Raw genomic sequence first — 19779 nt, 5'->3', positions numbered from 1 at the left:
TTCGATGACATATTAATCTACAACCGCAATGAATTTGATCATACTATGCATATTCGAGATGTTTTGCAAGTGTTGCGTGATAATAAACTCTATGGTAATCTTGAGAAGTGCACAATTTGCAAAGATAAGGTCATATTTCTGGGTTATGTTGTCTCTAAGCATGGAATAGAAGTTGATGTGTCTAAAATTGAAAGCAATTCAAAATTGGTCTACTCCCATGAATGTGAGTCAAGGAAGTTTTCATGGTCTGGCTGGGTTCTATAGAAGATTTGTGCCAAATTTTAGTACTATTGATGCACCTTTCAATGAATTGACTAAAAAGGCTGTTGCATTTGAGTGGGGCACAGCCCAAGATCATGCTTTTGATGAACTGAAAAGATTGTTAACTTCTGCACCGTTGCTTGCACTTCCTGATTTCAATAAACAATTTGAGATTGAATGTGATGCTAGTGGTATTGGAATTGGTGGTGTGTTGATGTAAGAGGGTCGCCCAATTGCATATTTTTCTGAGAAACTTTCTGGTGCTAAGTTGAACTATCCTATCTATGATAAAGAATTGTATGCTTTAATTAGAGTTCCTGAGGCTTGGCAACATTATTTGTGGCCAAAAGAATTTATCATACATTCTGATCACGAAGCTTTAAAATATTTGAAAGCTCAATCTACATTGCATAGGCGTCTTGCTAAGTGGGTCGAGTTCATTAAGTCTTTTCCATACATTATTAAGCATAAGAAGGTAAAAGATAATATTATTGTTGATGCTCTATCTAGGAAAAATATGCTATTAACTCAACTTGATGTTAAAATTCATGGATTAGAAGTACTATGTGATTTGTATGCTACTGATCATGATTTTGCTGAACCATATCACTTGTGTGCTATTGGTAAAGCATGGGAGAAATATCACATACATGATGGGTTCTTGTTTAGAGCTAACAAACTATGTGTTCCAGAATCATCTGTGAGTTTGCTCTTATTGCAGGAATCACATGCTGGAGGATTGATGGGTCACTTTGGGTGTGAGAAGACGCTACTCATGCTCGCTGATCACTTTTATTGGCCAAAGATGAGGCGGGATGTAGACAGGTATGTGAAGATATGCATTACTTGCAACAAGTCCAAGTCCAAGCTGAAGCTTCACGGTTTGTATACTCCTTTACCGGCACCTACTACACCATGAGAGGATATTAGTATGGATTTTGTGTTGGGTTTGCCGCGTACTAAGAGAGGTCATGATTCTATATTTGTGGTAGTGGATAGATTCTCTAAGATGTCACACTTTATTGCCTGCCACAAGAGCGACAATATGTCGCATATTGCTAACATGTTTTTCAGGGAGATTGTACGTCTACATGGAGTCCCGAAAACTATTGTTTCTGATCGTGACGTGAAGTTTATGAGCTACTTCTGGAAAACACTTTGGGGAAAGCTGGGAACGAAGCTACTTTTCAGCACTACTTGTCATCCCCAAACTGATGGTCAAACTGAGGTGGTGAATATAACATTGTCACAACTGTTGAGATCCATGATCAAGAAGAATTTGAAGGAGTGGGAAGATTGTTTGTCGCATGTGGAGTTTGCTTACAACAGGGCGGTACATTCTACCACAGAGTTGTGTCCTTTTGAGGTGGTGTATGGTTTTAAACCCATTACTCCACTTGACTTGTTGCCTCTACCCATACATGAGAGAGTCAATATGGAGGCATCCAAGAGGGCAGATTTTGTACGAAAGATACATGTGAAGACTAAAGAGTTGATAGAGAAGAAAGGCAAGAACAATGCTGCAAGAGTGAACAAGAAGCGCAAGGAGATGTTGTTCAAGCCTGGTGACATGGTCTGTGTACATTTTCGCAAGGATAGGTTTCCGAAGCTACAGAAGTCCAAGTCGCTTCCTCGTGGTGCTGGTCCTTACAAAGTGATTGCCAACATCAATGATAATGCATACTCTATAGATCTTCCAATTGATGAGTTTGGTGTCAGCAATTCTTTCAGTGTGGTTGATTTGACACCATATGACGGAGAAGACCCTGGAGCGTCGAGGTCAACGCCTTTTGAAGGGGGGAGATGATGAGGACATCCCTACTACACTACTACCTCCATCATTACAAGATGAATACGATGCTGCTGTAAAGCTCAAGTCCAATGAAGTCAGGATTGGATCCATTAGAAGGGCTCGTGCAAAGCTACTCAAACAACAGGTGAACTTGTTCCTAAGTGATACTTTAATCGATGAGAACTTTATACTGCCTAAATCCTATTACGTATGTATGATCATGTATGAAGAGGGAGCAAACATCGCACGAGGAGAAGAGGAGCAGCTGGACGTGAAGCTGGACGTGAAGCTGGACATGGAGCTGGACATGAAGAAATCCCATGGATGCGCGAGGGAGGAGCGGGAGGCAGGCGCGAGGGAGACCGCGTTTAAGATAAACCCTAGTTCATAGTTGATTGCTTTGCAACTCTATCGAATTCCTACACCATATTGCATTGATTTTGTGTATACCCTGAAAGTCTTGTGTGATCTGCTGTTTCATTGGGAATTAGACGGTTGCAACTTACCGTTTCGTGGTCGGCGGTTACGTGCGCAAGTGTGTGGAGTTGCGAATATCTTGTAGGGTTGAGAGCTGTTGCATTGGCGATAGGGACCAATCGAGAGACTTCATTGTGTCATACAAGTTATCATCCACTCATCACCATCGTGTTATCTCCAATGTGTTTATCGCGTGACCATCATCACCACCGTGTTTACTGATAAGATCGATCAACCCCTTATCAACATGTCTTTCTCTTCTCTACAGAACACCATTTTCCTCTCCCATCAGCTTCTCCCTACTAACCTCTGACAAACTCAAGCTTCATATCTCTTCATACACTTGGATCAATTTTATGGGAGATATTACCATTAGCACCTCGCTGATGTAACATGTGGACCCTCTACATGGGTGACCCGGACTTCAATAATCCAAAGTCACCAAACGATAAGTCGGCGAATTTGCGCGTCCGCTACACATATAAAGATCAGCGATAAAATTTTCCATCAGGACACTAACTTTTTTACAGTACATAATTTCTCTATAGCGTTTTTTTTAGGATTCTATACAGCATATATCATAGTTAGAATTCGAATTTTAAAACAGAAAACCGGAAAAGGCATTTCTTATCCAAACATGGGCTTAAAAGGCAAGTAATGTTCGACATGGCGAATCAATCAGCCTAGCGACCGGGCCCAAACCCTCCTCACCAGCGCCGTGGCCGGCCGAGCATCGCCGAGGCCACTTCGCCCGTTTCACTCCCCCACCCGCACCCCCACGACGCACGCGATCCCTCCCTCTCCGCTTCCACCCCAGCTCCTCCCCCCCCCCCCCCCCCAACCCCAAACATTTCTCCACCCCCGTCTCCGCCTCCGCCTCGGCACGCTCAGCAGGTTCCCCCCAGGTAAGCCCCACTACCCTCTTCTCCAAGCGGAGTGCAGCTCCCGTCGCTCCGGCTCCCGTCGAGCTGACCCCACTCTGCTCCCGCCAGATCTCGATCTCGCGCTAGGGTTCCTCCGCTCACGAGCTCGAACCGGCGATTTATTTTCGTGTGCGCGCTCGTGCAGGCAGCGGGGAAGTGAGCGATGGAGGATGACTCGCCGATGGTGAAGACGGCCAAGGGCGCCGTCACGGGGCTGGCCGCGGGCACCATCTGGGGCACCATCGTCGCCACCTGGTACGACGTGCCCCGCGTGGAGCGCTACGTCGCACTCCCGGGCCTCATCCGGACGCTCAAGATGTGCGGCAGCTACGGGGTCACCTTCGCCGCCGTCGGGGGGCTCTACATCGGCGTGGAGCAGATCGTCGAGAGCCAGCGCAAGAAGCGCGACTTCGTCAACGGGGCCATCGGCGCCTTCGTATCGGGCGCCACCGTCTATGGCTACCGAGGTTAGCCTTGCTGTACCCGAAATATATGTGCGCACGACTTGGTTTTTAGATTCTGGCCACCGAGTACACGTGCGATTTTCTAGGTAGTGATGTACTGATGGCCGAGGCACTTCTCGTGTTTCTCCTCGCTATTATTCGGTGCAGTTATGTGTGTATCATCTTATCGTGTTAGACTGAAACTGAGTATGATAATATGATGATCAACTTCACACGAATGGGCTAGAGCTGGATTTAGCTACATTCGAAGGATTTTTCTACGGCGATAGAAGCAGATAAGCGCTCTAGGATTGATTGATTTAACAGCATTACGTGCTCTCTGATGATCACTGCCATTGACACATAGGTCAATTTTACTTAGACTTTACCTGTTTTAAAATGCAGTTTTACTGTAAGAAACATTTCCACCTGGCGGTTTTTTGAAACAAGCTTCTCTAAGTCCTTGCATCAACAAAATTTATATTCAGCATTTCAGCTTGTTGCCAAATGAGCATATATATATTTCTTGTTACCTTGAGGAGTACACACATCTTCTGCCAGGAGAATTATTTCTATGCAGGGTAACTGAAGTTTGTTGACATGATTCGCGAAGTCCTTGCATGAAAGGAAATTTATTTAGCTTGTTATCAATTGAGCATGTATAGTTCTTGTTACCTTGTAGGAATAGACACATCTTCTTTCGGGAAATCTACTTTCATGCATAGATACCGGATGCAATCGTTTGATGGCGGTCGTTCGGGCTATTTTCAGCCAGGGTGGCTGGTTGCAATCTAGACGCATTGGAGATGGCACTTAGACTTTATTTGGTTTCATCTTTCTTTCTGTGGCTGATTTTTACAGCCACTTTGATTGACCCGTGAGCGGGGTGTAATATCTTTTTGCTGGATGATTTGATACTTTAAACTATGCCATAATAAAACGGCCGTGTGCATCTTCTAGATGCAGAGGCTGGGGCTTTAAGCTCCCATTTCGAAAAAAAATGCATAATGATTGAAGATTGTTGACTAACCTGAAATAAACTGGTGGCACTAATATTTCTATAGGATGTTAGTTAATAAAGTATTCCTGCCTTGGTCAATGGTTTTTAGAGAACCACATTAAGCGAAAGAAAGGTTCTCTTGTTTGAGGAACCGTTTCTTACATATCTCAGTTCTGGAGCATTTGGATTGGTCCATCCTACTATTTGATGATGTCATAGTTTATGCTCCTATATTGGTTGGCTTCTGGTGACTACACAGTAAGAGTTATTGTGTGGACAGATACGGGTCAGACATATATAGTGTATTTCATAATTCACATTAGACTATCTGTGCTTATTTTCACAAAATGAGTGCCTGAATACGGTTTGATCCTATTAAGCTAGCCAAGTGTGAGTAACATAAGTAGTATCATGCATGCCATGTTGGTAAAATTTTGATGTGGCACTGCAATTAATGAGGAGAGAGGTGAGAGTGGTATCATAGGTAGATACCGTATCATAGCACGTAAAACTATAAAATTTAAGGACAAATATATCATAGATGGCTAAACTATTCTAACTTGGGGTTGTAAGCTAAGATTCACCGAGAGTAGTATTTGGATCTAGTTTGGTCATGTAGTATTTTTTTTGAGTTTCTGGATATAACTATGGCTTCCAAAGATCTAAATTATTTAAAAAATTGAGGTGTTTGGTGCAACAAACTCCAGAGGTTATGAAACCAGTGTGGTGAATAATAATAAAATGTGTAATTTTTACCTAACAGTCCAGGTTTTGTGTAATTTTTATTTCTTTGAAGCTGTTTGTACTGCTATTGATGATATATTATTAATAGATCCGCAGATTTTCGATTTTTTTGTGCTGCAACCTGTAATGATGCCTAACAAGCCTTTTGCGATATGTGATAGAATCATAATTAGGTGAGGCTAATATAGATCTAATTGTCTAACAGCTTATTGGACTGGTAGTCTCGTGGAACTGATTTGAATCATGAGATCATTGTTTATGTATTCTTGTCTTACAAGATAGCAGTATGGCCAGTTAATTTGTATGGAGTATGAGAAAATACTAACTGGGTATGTCCAATTTGGGTTTATGGAGCACGGTGGTTGGTTTCTGAGAATCGGCATAACAAAATCATGGTTTTTTGTTTATGCAACTCGAAAAACCTAAGTGAAACTGTTCCAGATCAAGCATGTTTCCCCTTGGGGATAGAAATTATGAATCGGTAGCCGTTAAGAGATCCTTAAGGAAAGTTAGATATTTGATGCAGCGATGAATAGTTAGATACGTTGGTATGCTTTTCATTCAGATAGATGGCATTATACATAGTGTCACTATCATTCAAATCAGTCATTACTGCATGCGAGCCCAATAGGATATTCATGTTGTACTTGTATTCATATTCATATGAACCAGTATATTGGCTAGGATGACTCACTCATAATAGTGTGCAATTTGGCAGGAAAGAGCATTAAGTCTGCCCTCATTGGTGGTTCTGCTCTGGCATTCACATCTGCTATTCTTGACGTTGGTGGTAATACAACAAGAGTGGACAATGGCAAAGCATACCACGCGTACACAACGGAGAGGAAGGCCTGCGCATTGACCAAGGTTGTACTGTAGTAGAAATCTTGCAAACCGTCAGCTCGGTGAATTTTTAGCTGATGCGTGTTGTTATGTCTATTTTGCTGATGCACCTAGTTCCTTTTCTAAATCCATGGTAACTTGGGGAAGTTGATAGCTCCAAATATTAATGTTTTTTACTGTGAATTTTTCACTACTGATCACTTGATTTTATTGGGGTTCATTGTATTTTGTGTTATTCCAGGGCATTTATGAGCTGATTGCGACATAATATGAAGATTTTGAAGATTTCCTATTGAAGCCAAATTGATCTAGGCGCGGTTTTGTGTTCAGCGGGGGCTGACTATACCACCCACACGTACTGTCCGCCGCCGCCTTCTCCATATCAATACAAGTTTTTTTTTTGTAAAGGCGGCAACAACGAAAAATGAGAGCATCAGCCATCATCCTCATAAGAAAAGAGGAGATCAAATTTGAAGAAGGAGAAGACTAGTGTTGGCGTAATGGGACCTAGGACCCACACGATTACGCCGCGGCGCGCGTGGGCCTCAGCCCACGACCTCTCCGACCCTTCTATGGCAAGCCACCCAGGTATGACTTGTGGTAAAAATTGTGCCTAGGACAACCAGTGGAGAACAAGTACTCCCAGACAAAAGCTGTCCTTGGCCTCCTCCCGGGAACCTCCCCTAGGGAGGGACTTAGGCGAGCGGATCCTTCAAGCCAAGGCGTGGCTCGGATGGCCCCTGGAGCAGGGGACAGCTAGGATTGATGGGACGCGTCAGGACTTTCGTGGGGAACAGGCGAGGCACCTGCACCCCTGCGCGCCATCATGGCGCAGACTGACAGAGGCCTGCGCCGCGGACATTAGTGACAGATTGCTCGCTGCTCGAGCTCTCACGCCATTATCAAGCGCGTCTATGCATCCCAGCTTATAATACAAGTCAGTTTGCATTGAGATTTTGCACCATTTGTAACATACATCATTGGCTACCTCTAGAATTTTGTTTCATATTTTCTAAAAAAATTGATGTACGAATTTTGAGTATTTAAAAGTACGTGTAGCTTATCCTTCAAAACGCCACACTCGCCGAAAGTCCACTTAAACAACAAACATAGCAAAAGCAAACTGGATCAATGTGCAAAAGCAGACTAGCAGAGTGATCAGTAGGAACTGCTTTCTAAGAGATCAATAGTATCTCACTCTAACTACGAACTGATTGTCTTCGGAGCGACTATCAATCTCTTCCTCTAGCCGATTCACAGTGATGTTCAGCGCAGACTTGTATTTATTACCAGCGAGCTGCACCTCTTTAAGGTTCCTGAGATGCTCGATGCCAAGGATGCTCCTCTCGTGGTCCCCGAAATTCACTTCAAGTGTCTTCAACTTCTCCATTGATCCTTGCTCGAATCGGATAACTCTGGGAAATGCTGTATAACAGGTCACTCTCATTTCCTCGAGTGCCGGGAAGTTGTGGCTAGTGCGTGCAACCAGTTCATCGTCACGGTAGAAACATTCCTGCAGCAAGATGCTCTTCAAGTTGGGTGCCTTGCACAGGACGCTGAATAGCTGGTCGTCGCGAAGACGACCCCAGGACATGCAAAATTCAGAAAGATAAGTGAGTGACCCGACCCAGTCTGGCAATTTGGAGAGGCCACCAGCGAAGCGAAGGTATCTGAGGAGCTGTGGTGGCGAGGGGAGGTCCATAAGATAGTCCAGCGTATAGTGATTGTTACCAACTTCTCCCACGTTGAGCCAGCGAAGGGAGTATACCTTGCACAAGGAGCGAGCGAGCTCTTCACGAACCGTCTCGTAATGCTCGGACGTGTCATCGAGATAGACAAACATCCCTCGCAAGTGCTCGAGATCGCCGATCTGCCGAGCAACATCGACATTATCTGTGATAAGAACCTTACTCACCTCGCGCAGTTCTTTCATCCTGGAGATTCCCAAGGGCGCCTTCCACATAGTCAACCATCTGTTCTTGTTCGAGAAGAGCAGGCGCTCGAGGTTTTCCAGCTTGGTCACGGTCTCCGGTAGATCTTCAAGGCAGGTGTCGCGCACATCAAGAGTTTGTAAATGCTCTAACTCACCCACTTTCTGAGGAATCACACTGATGTTTGTACCCCTGATGCTCAAGAACCTTAGAAGATGCATCTGGCATATATCCCCAATATGCTTGTTTTCTAGGCCCTTGCAGTCTTCCAGATCAAGTACCCTGAGCAAGGTGAAGTCGTCGAGGCGACTAAGAAGCTGGCCGTCAGGCTCAAACATGCCGAGTGAACGGACGTGTTGCAGGTTCATCTCCTCCGTACCTTTCCCCTTCCTACCATGTCCTCCGCTGTGGACCGAGAGCCGGCGGATCCTATCATACGACATTCCTTCGTACTGCCCACCTACAAGGCTAACAAAGTTAGCCTCCAAGGATTTGGACACCATGACCTCAAGCATCATGTCGTGAACCCGACACGTCTTCACTCCCCCATCGACGAAGTTGGTTATAGGGGTGGCCAGCTCAATCATGCTCCTACTCATCAGCTCGTCCAAGTAACCTTCAGCAACCTCCACTAATGTCAACCCCCTCTTCTCCTCAACCAGTCCTTCCGCGATCCATCTGTTCAAGAGCCGATCCTTGCTGATGACAAAATCCTCTGGGAAAAGGCTGAGATACATCATGCAACGCTTGAGGTGATGAGGCAGGTGGTTGTAGCTGAGTGTAATTATCTGCCTCATCCCTTCAAGTGTAGGGTTGCTCTCCATGTGAGAACCAATTGATCTGCAAATTCTTTCCCACATATCTTTTCTATTTGACGAGTTATAGCTCGCCAACACCGCATTTTTTTAGAATTTTGTCCATTGCTTCTTGCAGCTCCTTTGGGCATGCTGAAACGTCCTTTGAGCCAAATGCTCTGCTAAGGAACAGCTTCTTGGAGTCTTCCATATTCAGAGGCTTGATTCGATGTATGTAATCTCCACCGGCGCTAGCATGACTGCATGCTTTGGCAACAGTTTCTATGCGAGTGGTCACAATTATTCTACTGCCGCGGTCGTTAGCTGGCAACGTGGGTTTTATTGCATCCCAGGCTGCTACGGTCCATACATCATCGATCACAATTAGGTACCTGGTTTCACCATATGTATGCTAGAGTCAGAAAGAGTTGTATACGAATTGTTGTCTACTTGTCTGGATTCAAGAAATTGAGAAGAGTTTTTGTTTGTTTAGGTTGCTCACCACATACACCATGTGGTAAGAAATTGAGAAGAGTTGTATGCGAAGAAAAAAAGAATTGTTGTATACTTGTATGGATTCGAAAACTTGGCCACCATAAATCCATAATTACAAGCTTACAAATTCTTGGACTCATTATTGTGCAAACCCCAAAGCATGAATCTGAACAGTCGGTCTTATATTTCTTTTCCATTAAATAGAACTACACAAAGAAAAGAAAATAAGAAACAAGTTATGCATATATTATGTTTCACACATTTACCATGCATACACAGTAGAGACATGGCTACAAGTAAAAGTAATAGGAGTCAAACGTTTCTATGCATTCGGCTATCCACATTATACTGAAAAGGTAGATGGCGGTTGCGACTTATATTATGGAGTGTGTGCAATGCTGCATGCCGCTGGTCTGTGGGATGGGTTTGTGCTCCCGGCTTCTTGTTGGACGGCTTGGTGAAGCCGCCGTTTTCGATGATGTGAGTAGGTGTCAGATCAGGGTGTATGGCCCTAACGTGGCCACACCTTCATCAGGCTTGTAGTTGTAGGTCTTGCAGCAGTTGTCGCTAGTGAGTGGCTTCCAGTTAATCATTGTATTCTCTTTGTAAGGTTTTGTTGAATGATATAAATAAGCAAGGTTGTGTGCATCATTTTGATGGAGACCAGAATTATGTCTCCATTGGAACAAAAAAACGTCAACCTGACCGTACCCTCATTTCTCGAGATAGGTCTCCCTCGTCCTCCCCCACCCAGCACGTGCCAGCCCCATGAGCATGTGTCTTGCACGGTGCCATACTATCATTGAGCGCTGAAGTTCGGCCCCCGCCCCCATGTCATTTACCTTATGTTCATTGGAGCTCGGTCACAGGATCTATCCGCCTATAAAGGCCAGATTGGGGTAGAGCCCGGCGCACACCAAAGTCAACTCTCCTGGCAATGGTCCTACGTGGATCCTCGCGTGGGGCCCTAGACACCCGCAAAGTTTCTCTCCCATCCTTCGGACGTACGCTCTCATGGGCAGGAGGCCACAAGCCGCGCGGCTTTGTGTCATGCTTCTCTATCTCTCTCATGGTAGATGGTTGTTGATTCAGTAGAGTTGGCCGTTATTCCAATGGATATAGAGTCGATTTCGACAAATTTGACCCGTTTTCAAAAGTTTGGCACGATTTAACCATATTTTGAACAATATTCAAAATCTGACCCCTTTTAGTAGCGTCCTTCCTTGGGGCGCTACCCTCTTCCCGGTAGCGCTCCAACGTGCGATGTAGAATATCTATCAGCGTGGCGAGCGAAGGCCCACGATTCACGACCTCAACTCCCTTAACAAGGGCACTACCTTTTAAAGTGCAACTCCCTCCGCAAGGGTGCTACCCTCTTGGAATATGTTAAGCCGCGTGGACCGTCCCCAACACATCCACCAGTTACCGCCCAAACCCCGACCAAGAACGAAGCAAGGCGCGCCCACCTCTCCCTCCCCTCTCAAATTCTTCCCCAAAATCCTTCAGATCTGAAGATTTGTTCGGTGTATTTTGGTCTCCCCTTGATGCAAAGAGGTGTTCTTCCCCATCCACTTTGTTTTGTCTGATTAAATCATGATTTTTGGTTCCATTTTGCTAAATCTTGGTAACCCTAGAAACTGGATTAGACCATCATTCTATGATCTATTGTTGTTGTATACTCCAATGATGGTTTGTATGATGTCTATGAAGATTTTTAGGCTAGGGTTAGCCCTAGATCTATTTAGTGACCTAGATGTAGTTAGGGTCATCTACTATTGCGAAGTTTGACACATTTAGTGATAGGAAGCACATGTTCGAGCGTTGTTGTGAAGAGTATAGCGCTCTCAGGAAAGGGCGATACTAAAAAGGATCAGATTTTGAATATTGTTTTTAAATAGGGTCAAAACATGCTGAACTTTCGAAAAAGTGTCAAATTTATCGAAATCGACGGATATAGACGCTCAGATATCCGCCACCTAGAACGGATCCGAGTTTCAGAGACTGATCTTGCCAAGTGCATCACCGAGAAAGTCCACGCCCACAAAGGGAAAGAAAAAGGCGATGATTTTTTTGAAGCTTGGACCCATCGAGATATGATTTGGCGAATCTGCGTGCACAACCCCTACCTGGAGTGTGAGTTGTTGGTCTTTTTACTGAAAATACTTAAACGCGGGCAAAGTAAGCATGGAGATCCGAGATTTAGCACACGAGAGACATATTTAGACAAGTTTGGGCCTTATAGGAGACACCCCAAAAATACCCTACTCTTGTTTGCGATAATTTGTGTTCATTCTCTATTGTATGCTCGGGGTTTGGTGTGTTTTGTAGGTTTCGATCATGAGATTCTATGGATTTCTATGATTGTGCCTTTTGGCTGCTCCCCACCTATATAGGTGGACCGGGTAGGGTTAAAGGTACTCGGCTTGGCTTACAAACTTTTTTTTTTGAAACTATTCTATTAATACCAGGTAAGCAAGCCGTCTCATTAAAAACCTTCCAGCCCCCTTAGGTACACTAGAAGGAAAAGAGTGCGTAAGAAACTAGTGACGACTCTGTACCATAAACTGGCTAACTTTCTCTTCCGGTTGGGTACTCGGCGGTTTGTATCATATACTGGGTTGTTCCCAAATCTATTATGCACAAATCTCTCAAGTAGCTAGGAAGAGGAGTACAACAATTAAATTCTTTTACATGTGAGCTGCATCTTTTCCTTACAATTGCCAATCATAGATTTTGCAATACTTTGATATATATGGTATGTTGCCGCAGTATATTATGATGTTCAATCACTGTTTTTCCTCTTATGTCAAAATCTTGGTTATGTTCCTCATCATGACAATCTGGTGATCAATCTAAGGTATAGCATCTTATTTATTATGTGATGAATGTAAAATGGATGATTCTCTATTGTTGTATTGTATTGATCTGAACCTCACGGGGTTTGTATAGAGAGCAGTCAACATCGTTGTCGTGTCTTGCAGTTATGTCCATCATGTGGACTGTATAGTAGCGGTGACGGTGGGTTAACAAAAATGTTAATGAAGAGCATGTTAAGTAGATAGGCCTCTTTGTTTAGGCTGGTTGTGGCTGGCTGCAGCTGGCTGTGCTGCTGTGCAGAGAAAGCTGTTGTGTAGGAAAAATTACTGTTTTGAGATTAACTCTTTGGCTGGCTGTCTATCTATAGATCGAGGAATTATCTGAAATACCCTCAGAATCGTGAGAATAATATGTATTTTTTTTGTCCATTTACATGTGTAATAAATAACACATGGATCACTAAAATAAAAAAAAATACATATCCATGCCATTATATTATACTAGCTATCACACATTGAACCAACAATGGGCACGGGACTGGCAATCGGTGTCACAAGCATCCATCACCATCAGTACTAGCATTGATCCAGCAATCTAGCAATGCATGCGTCGGCGTCGATTTAGCAGTCACTAAATACTAAGAAAAACATGCAAAGGCAGCTCACGTCACGGGAGTAGCGGACGGGGTCGTAGACGTCTGGATGATCTCCAGCAGTCGGAGACGAGTTCGGGGACGGTTACGTACGAGCACTGGCGGCGTTTGCGACGAGCTCGGGGACGATTACGTACGAGCACTTGCGGTGTTTGGGACGAGCACTGGCGGCGGTCTGGACGAGCTCGGGCGGCGCGGTTGATCTGCCAGCGACCGATGGAGATGAGGGACGTCGGAACGGGACTAGGAGGGGACAGAGTCGGAGGAGAGCAGAGGTGAAGGAGCGGGACGGTGGAGGAGAGCGGCGGGGGTTGAGCTTTAGCGATAGAACGTGCGGCGGCGGGGACACTATGCATCGCTTGCGCTGGCCGCGTGACGGCGCGAGCAAGATAAGGCAACTGTTTACTTTTATTATTTGTTTTTTTCTCACGAACGAGCGGGTTCTGTCCTCCGACGGCAAGTTTTCAGTAAATAAGCGAAACAATATGGGCAAAGGAGAATACCTTTTCGGGGCTGAGGGGGAAAAGCTGGGGAAGCACGTCTAATACGTGCCTTTTCTTGTATGAAGGAGATCGAGCTGCTTCGGCCGAAGCCAACAACATAGCCGCACCCTTTGTTTAGATTTTTCTACTTATTTTCGTCAAAAGCACCTAAAAGCGCAAATAAAGAGTTCCTACGTAAAGAAGCGTCAATTAAAGACATCCCTCACGGCAACGTGTGTGAAAGTCTTGTTGACGGAGAAGTCGAATAATGTGCATCTCTTTTTATACCAGCCTTGCCTGTGGCTGACACTTCGATGTTGCTTATAATAATATGCTTGTGGAAGATCTTGCCTCGTGGCACGACAGAGTTTTAATCGATGCAATGCTGATTGCTACTCCCTCTTTCACAGTTTATTAGGCGCGCGCTACTACCTCTAGGTTACAAATTTGATCAAGTTAGCATTAGTTATATGTTATAAAAATTACATCATTAGAAAGTTTAGATGTTCTATTTTCTAATGATATAATTTTTGCATTATATAATTTAAATTATATAGATTAAATTTGTAACCTAGAGATACGGGTAAGACTAGTAAACTGAGACGGATGGAGTAGATGTAGTACTCTCTCCATTTGAAAAATGTAAGATGTTGAATCATTTTGTTTGGTTCATCCACTTTAATTTGTATCTAGTCTCATCACTCACTTTAATTTATATCTAGTCTATTTTAAAAATATCTAAAACATATTACAATGATACAGAGTAAATGTGATGGCGCGCCAGGAGGTCAATAGAGTGGTGGCCGGCCAAAGTCGCGGTACGGCAATGTGACGATGAAGCGCCGTATTGCGCCGGTATGCGCACTGCCGAGTGCCGAGGGCCAGATAAGTCGCCGCCGTGCATCGGTGCATGCCGTCAGACGCACGAATCGCGAGTACAGTACATGAAGTCGCTCTATTCCGATCCGCGTGAAGCAAAACTAAATCTGCTCGTTGCGGTCAAACGCGTGGATTCATACCTTGCCTGGAGGCTGAATTCTCGTGCAGGCACGCGACCCGTCGGTGCACAGGAAATGCGAGCACTTGAAGAGATCGCTGCTGCATACGTATGTCGGCATGTGCAGACTCACGCGCAAAGAATAAATCTCCAGCTTGACGTAGATGCGTGATGCACGCTCGCACGCCAGGTCCGACATAGTTGTGTGGCCAGCGCTAGCCGCTGTAAAAGTCCCATCCATCAGCTGCCTTCTAAGCCGTCCGATCCACTTAAGTAAACGATTCTCGTGCGTTCGATTATGGTATAAAATGATTTGCATGTATCAATTTTATCAAGATTATGTAACATTTGTTTTTAACATTTTTTTGACATCCTGTTTAGTCGCAAAATTGTAAAAAATGATTTCGAATGTAACATTTTCCTCTACGTATATAACATTTTTTAAAATGTTACATCGTTTTGCAACATTTCTCTGCATTATATCAAATATTTTTGCCTTAATTTATCTCACATTATAAGAACACGTATGTGACATTGGTGCAATCTCTCTGTATCGTAAAAATCACTGCATCACTTTGCACGTGCTTACACAACAAAAAATATGAACACATGTATCAAATTGCAGAGGCCGGGTAATACCCATTTCTAAAAAAAATGTATCAAATTGCAACGGCTTATGTACCCTCGAACAAAATTTCCCCTAATTTATCTCCACCGTGACCATGGAGGCACTACCATGGCCGATTCGAGCTCATCGGAGACAAACCCGCCATACCGTCTGTGCCGACAGGGCTCATGCACGTCGGGTATCGTTGCAGCTACTCCTTCCCACCCCAGCACACAAAGGATGTCTCCCTCCTCCGTGCTCTCCATGCACGCCGAAGGGCTGCCATGGCAGACGTCTTCGGCTCCTCGGGACAAGGCTCTGCGGCCGGGAGTCCTACAACTATGTACATCGGAAGGAGCCGGGGGTGTGGCGACGAAGGGAACTCTGGCGGTCTGGCCACGCCGAGAGATGCTGCAACAGCAGCGGGCTGTGGCGGCGGCCGGTACAGGGAGAGCAACGGTGGAGGAAGGGGATCAGCCAAGGAGGTTTGCTAGAGGGAGGCGCGGCTGGACCCTAGACGGATATGGACAGAGGAAGCCTTGGCCGGAGATAGGCGCGACCAGAGGGAGGCTCGGCTGGAGGGGCGCGGACGGAGGGTGGAGCTCCCGGAGCTCGATCTAGTAGTCGGCAGAGGAGCTCGGAGGCGAGGCGACGGCTCACCCCGGGAGATGCTTGAGGGTGGGCTTGGGGGAGGCCGGGGCTGAAAACAGGGTGCGGTCAACGGGGGATTTGTGCCAGACGAGGGAGGAAGAAGAGCTTGGCACGTGCTTCTGAACCGGCTGTAGCTACAACCGGTTGTTGTCAAGACTTTCCAAAAATTGGCCTAAGACACAATGAAATCGATCTGTTCTTATGCGAAAGTGGTGAGAAGTAGCCATAGGCGGACCCAACCATCCCTAAGCCCAGGCACCCGTCCAGGCTTCTGACCGGTGGCGCAGCCTATCTTAATAAAAAATTGATGAATATTTTAATGAAAGTTTGGCCGAGCTTACAGTAGGCCCAAGCTTAGAAAATCTTGGGTCTGCCACTAAAAGTAGCATAAGGGTCGTGAGACTAGATAGTCACTATTTTGTATTGTATTGATCTCATCCTCGCAAAACTTTAATAAGAGAGGTACTTGGAGTATAAAACAAGAAACCTATAGTCGTAGTCTATCTCATGCACCTACTCTGACGATGAATTATTGTATTTGTTTGTATTCGTCTTGCACCTAGAATCAACGAAAGAAAGGTATACAACAAACTAGTTGTTTATGTAGTGTTCATACCTCTTATCCTTGAGTCTGTCCTTGAGCTCCTGGACCAGGTCGTCAAGATTCATCTTGTCGATTTCGCCTCTGGTTAGGGAGTCCTCGATCTTGATGCCTTTCTCATGATCTGCTTTCACCTTCACGATCTGCCGGAGCACGCGCTTCAGCAGTCCCTTGAGGTCCTTCCGACCCTCGAATGCTTGGGACACGGACACCTGCGCTTGGCGTTGGAAATCCGCCTCTAGCTGCCCGCAAACTTCCATAGCCAGCGTAGTCTTCCCGAGCCCACCAAAGCCCACGACAGAGAACACCTTGAGCTTCATGTCACGCTCGTGGTCATTTGCCGCCATCAACTTTTCGGCCAGGGACTTAGCCTGGTCGCTGACGCCGACGAGCTGATCAGGGTCGTTGCTGACGGGGCGGAGCGCGTGCGCCGAAGCTGCCGGCGCCGGGGCTAACGAAGCAGCTGGGCGACTCAGGCCGTACCGTGCGTGCCGCGCGCTGATGGCAACGGCACGGGCGCGGAGGGCCTTGATTTCAGCAGCCAGCCGACGGCGAGGGAAAAGCGTCTCCAGCAGGCGTTTGGACCGGACAAGGAAGCGGTCCTTTGGCCGGCGACGGACGCGGAAGATGTAGAGGTGAATGCAATCCTCGGTATCGTAGGCGAGCTCGCGGACCTGCTTCGTCCACTCCCGGACGAAGTGGTCCACCGTACCGTCGTCTTCGGCCTCACACTGCATGAGGAGAACGGCGTTCATAGTGGCAAGCTCGTCCCTCAGTTCGGCGACCTGACCGCCAACGCCACGGAGTTGCCGGTACTCCTCGCCCAGTAACTGCCCAACGCTGGACACAAGATGCCCCGCCCCCAGGCCCTCCATTCTCCCCCTCCGTAGTCTTAAGTCTTGTGCTGTGGTTCCCGATTTTATCAAGGAAGAGACGACTAGACTAGGTGGTTATAGTACCGAGCAATTTGCACCACTGATCGATCTACTAATATATTCTTGCATCGAAAGACTCGGGAGCTGCTTTACACCGACCTGATCGGTGTGTAACAGCCACCGACCACCCCCAGTCTTTGTTGGGCCGGCCCACGGTTCGCTGTGGATTCGGTGCGGACGGAACACTGCACACCCAGGCCAGGTATGTTGGGCCGGCCCAAGTTTGTTTTTCTTTTTTCCTTTCTCATTTTTACTCTGTTTTAAATCTGAACAGTTTTAAATTTGAACAAATTTCGAATTGAACGATTTTTGAATTTGAACAAATTTTGAAAGTGAACGATTTTTGAATTTGAACAAATTTTGAAACTGAACAATTTTCGAATTTGCACAAATTTTGAAACTGACCGATTTTCGAATTTGAACAAATTTCGAAATTGAACGATTTTCGAATTTGAACAAATTTCGAAACTGAACAATTTTCGAATTTGAAATTTTTTCAGATTTGAACAAAAAGAAGAAAGAAAAACAAAATAAGAAAGAAAACAGAAAAGAAAAAGGAAAAAAACGAAAAACGAAAAAAGAAACAGAAAACCGGAAAAAGACAGCGAACTGGGCCTGGCCCAAACCCGACCAGGGGGTGTGCGGTGGCCGGTAGCCACCGACCTGGTCGGTGTATAGGTTTTCCCAAAGACTCGGCTAGGTGTTACAGTTGACCCGTTTTAATACTCCTAGGGCTTGATTGGTGCCAACAATGGCCTGGCTCGCATGAACTGGGCCAAAAATCGGTAGTTTGGTAGGTTAGATGGAAAATGATTTCCTGCACAACACGGTTCTTAAAGCAGCCCAGATGAAGAACTTGGCACGATGGAGAACGTTCGATTCGGTCGTTTTTCCGCCGCCACGCGCTGGCGGATGCGGGGGTGGGAATGTTGCACGCATCGGGAAGGGTGGGAGACGTCGCGACGCCTCGAGAAGGCGCGCCATAATTCCCCTCACCGCCCACTCTCCCCTCTCACTCTCGCATGTTCTCACTCACCCTCTCCTCCCCTTCTCTCTCCTCCCGCCACCGGCGGTTCTACTCCTGTCGGTAGATCGAAGACCGCGGCGAGCAGGCCGGGGGAGAGGACATTCGGGGACGCCATCACTGTCGCCGTGTTCTTCTCACGGTTCAAGCTCTGCTCGGCAACGACATCCCCATGCCGGTAAGACCCAAATCCAAGCTTTTAGGCTTGATTGTTCATAGATCTACAATTATTTAGCGCATGTATCTAGATCTTGTTTGATTGGGGTTATAGTTCGGTCTTACTTTCTTGTCTACCTGCATTACTGGTTTCAAATCGGTAGAGTGGTGTTCTTGCACCTTGTTTTGGCAGCAACGAACCTGTCGTTGTGGCTAGATCTAGGTTTTAGGTTCACATAGTGGCAGATGATGGTTTTATTGTTCATGTTGATGATTACACGGTAGCGCTAAGCCACTGGAGAGATGTTTCTTCAGAACTTAGTGCCATGATCAAAGTCCATTCTTTGATATTGCATAAGGTTATGATCAAACATCTCTTCCACTAGCTAGTGCTAAGATTTATGAGGCCTGACTGTACCCTAATTTGTTCAGAACCGAGACGAAAATAAACTAGAGGATTTGAAGAACGAGGTAGCAGTGCTGAAGAACGTGCACATAACATAAGCAAAAATTCTGAGGTCTAGGAAGGAGGAGTGGGAGGGGGAAAGAGAGGCAGTGATGGCTATGAAGGAGGAGTGGGAGGGAGAAAGAGAGGCATTGAGGGCACATAATGAGGCTCTAAAATAAGACAGTAAAACGCTAGGGTATGTCGTGTATGACCTGCTAAAAGTAGGTTGATTAGGGCTATTTGTGATGAGTGATGTAAGGTAAACTGGCTTGTAATGCACCATAATTAGCCTATGTTTGCACTGTGAACCTTGATGTAACTTCATGTGGTGATATGTTCAATGGTCCTAACAATTATGTAATATGTTCAATGCTATGTCCCATGATATGAATATGTGAACCGAATGACACCACATTTGATGATATCGAACCTTGTAGAAAAGCACAAGCACTCCTCATTATGGATTGTACTAGGTTGAATAGCATCAGTTGTGGTGCTTGTAGATTTGAGGCTTTATTGTTTTGCTTGCATAATTCTTTAAATCATATTGCTCCTTTGGCCAACAGTGGTGGACCTAGGATTTTACCGGTGGGTATGCCGCATCAAAGTAAACGTAAATTTTAATAAAATATATTTGGTAATTCAATAATAAATGTACACCTTGCATTGTAAAATATTGTGTAAGCAATAAATTATATCTAATTAA

General features: G+C 45.4%; 1 protein-coding gene and 1 pseudogene across 1 annotated transcript; one reads left to right on the top strand and one right to left on the bottom strand.

The window, feature by feature from the left end:
* Window positions 1–3601: 3601 nt before the first annotated feature.
* On the top strand, window positions 3602–6519 carry LOC127310354 (outer envelope pore protein 16-3, chloroplastic/mitochondrial-like). Its single transcript, XM_051341036.2, has 2 exons — window positions 3602–3920; window positions 6359–6519. Exons 1-2 carry the CDS (start codon window positions 3617–3619, stop codon window positions 6517–6519), a joined length of 465 nt encoding a protein of 154 aa, XP_051196996.1. The 5' UTR covers window positions 3602–3616.
* Window positions 6520–7557: 1038 nt separating this feature from the next.
* Window positions 7558–17475, bottom strand: LOC127307413 (disease resistance protein Pik-2-like; annotated as a pseudogene).
* Window positions 17476–19779: the final 2304 nt, after the last annotated feature.

The sequence above is a fragment of the Lolium perenne genome, chromosome 6 (assembly GCF_019359855.2).
Source record: "Lolium perenne isolate Kyuss_39 chromosome 6, Kyuss_2.0, whole genome shotgun sequence".
Classification (NCBI taxonomy): domain Eukaryota; kingdom Viridiplantae; phylum Streptophyta; class Magnoliopsida; order Poales; family Poaceae; genus Lolium; species Lolium perenne.
Note: the sequence above shows the minus strand (reverse complement) of the source record. Positions and strands in the feature narration are given on the sequence as shown.

Bases quoted from the DNA above. Each gene is read 5' to 3' on its own strand.
- LOC127310354 (XM_051341036.2), top strand. From the start codon at position 3,617: ATGGAGGATGACTCGCCGATGGTGAAGACGGCCAAGGGCGCCGTCACG. The intron at 3,921-6,358 runs GTTAGCCTTGCT...GCAATTTGGCAG, and splicing joins CACCGTCTATGGCTACCGAG to GAAAGAGCATTAAGTCTGCC.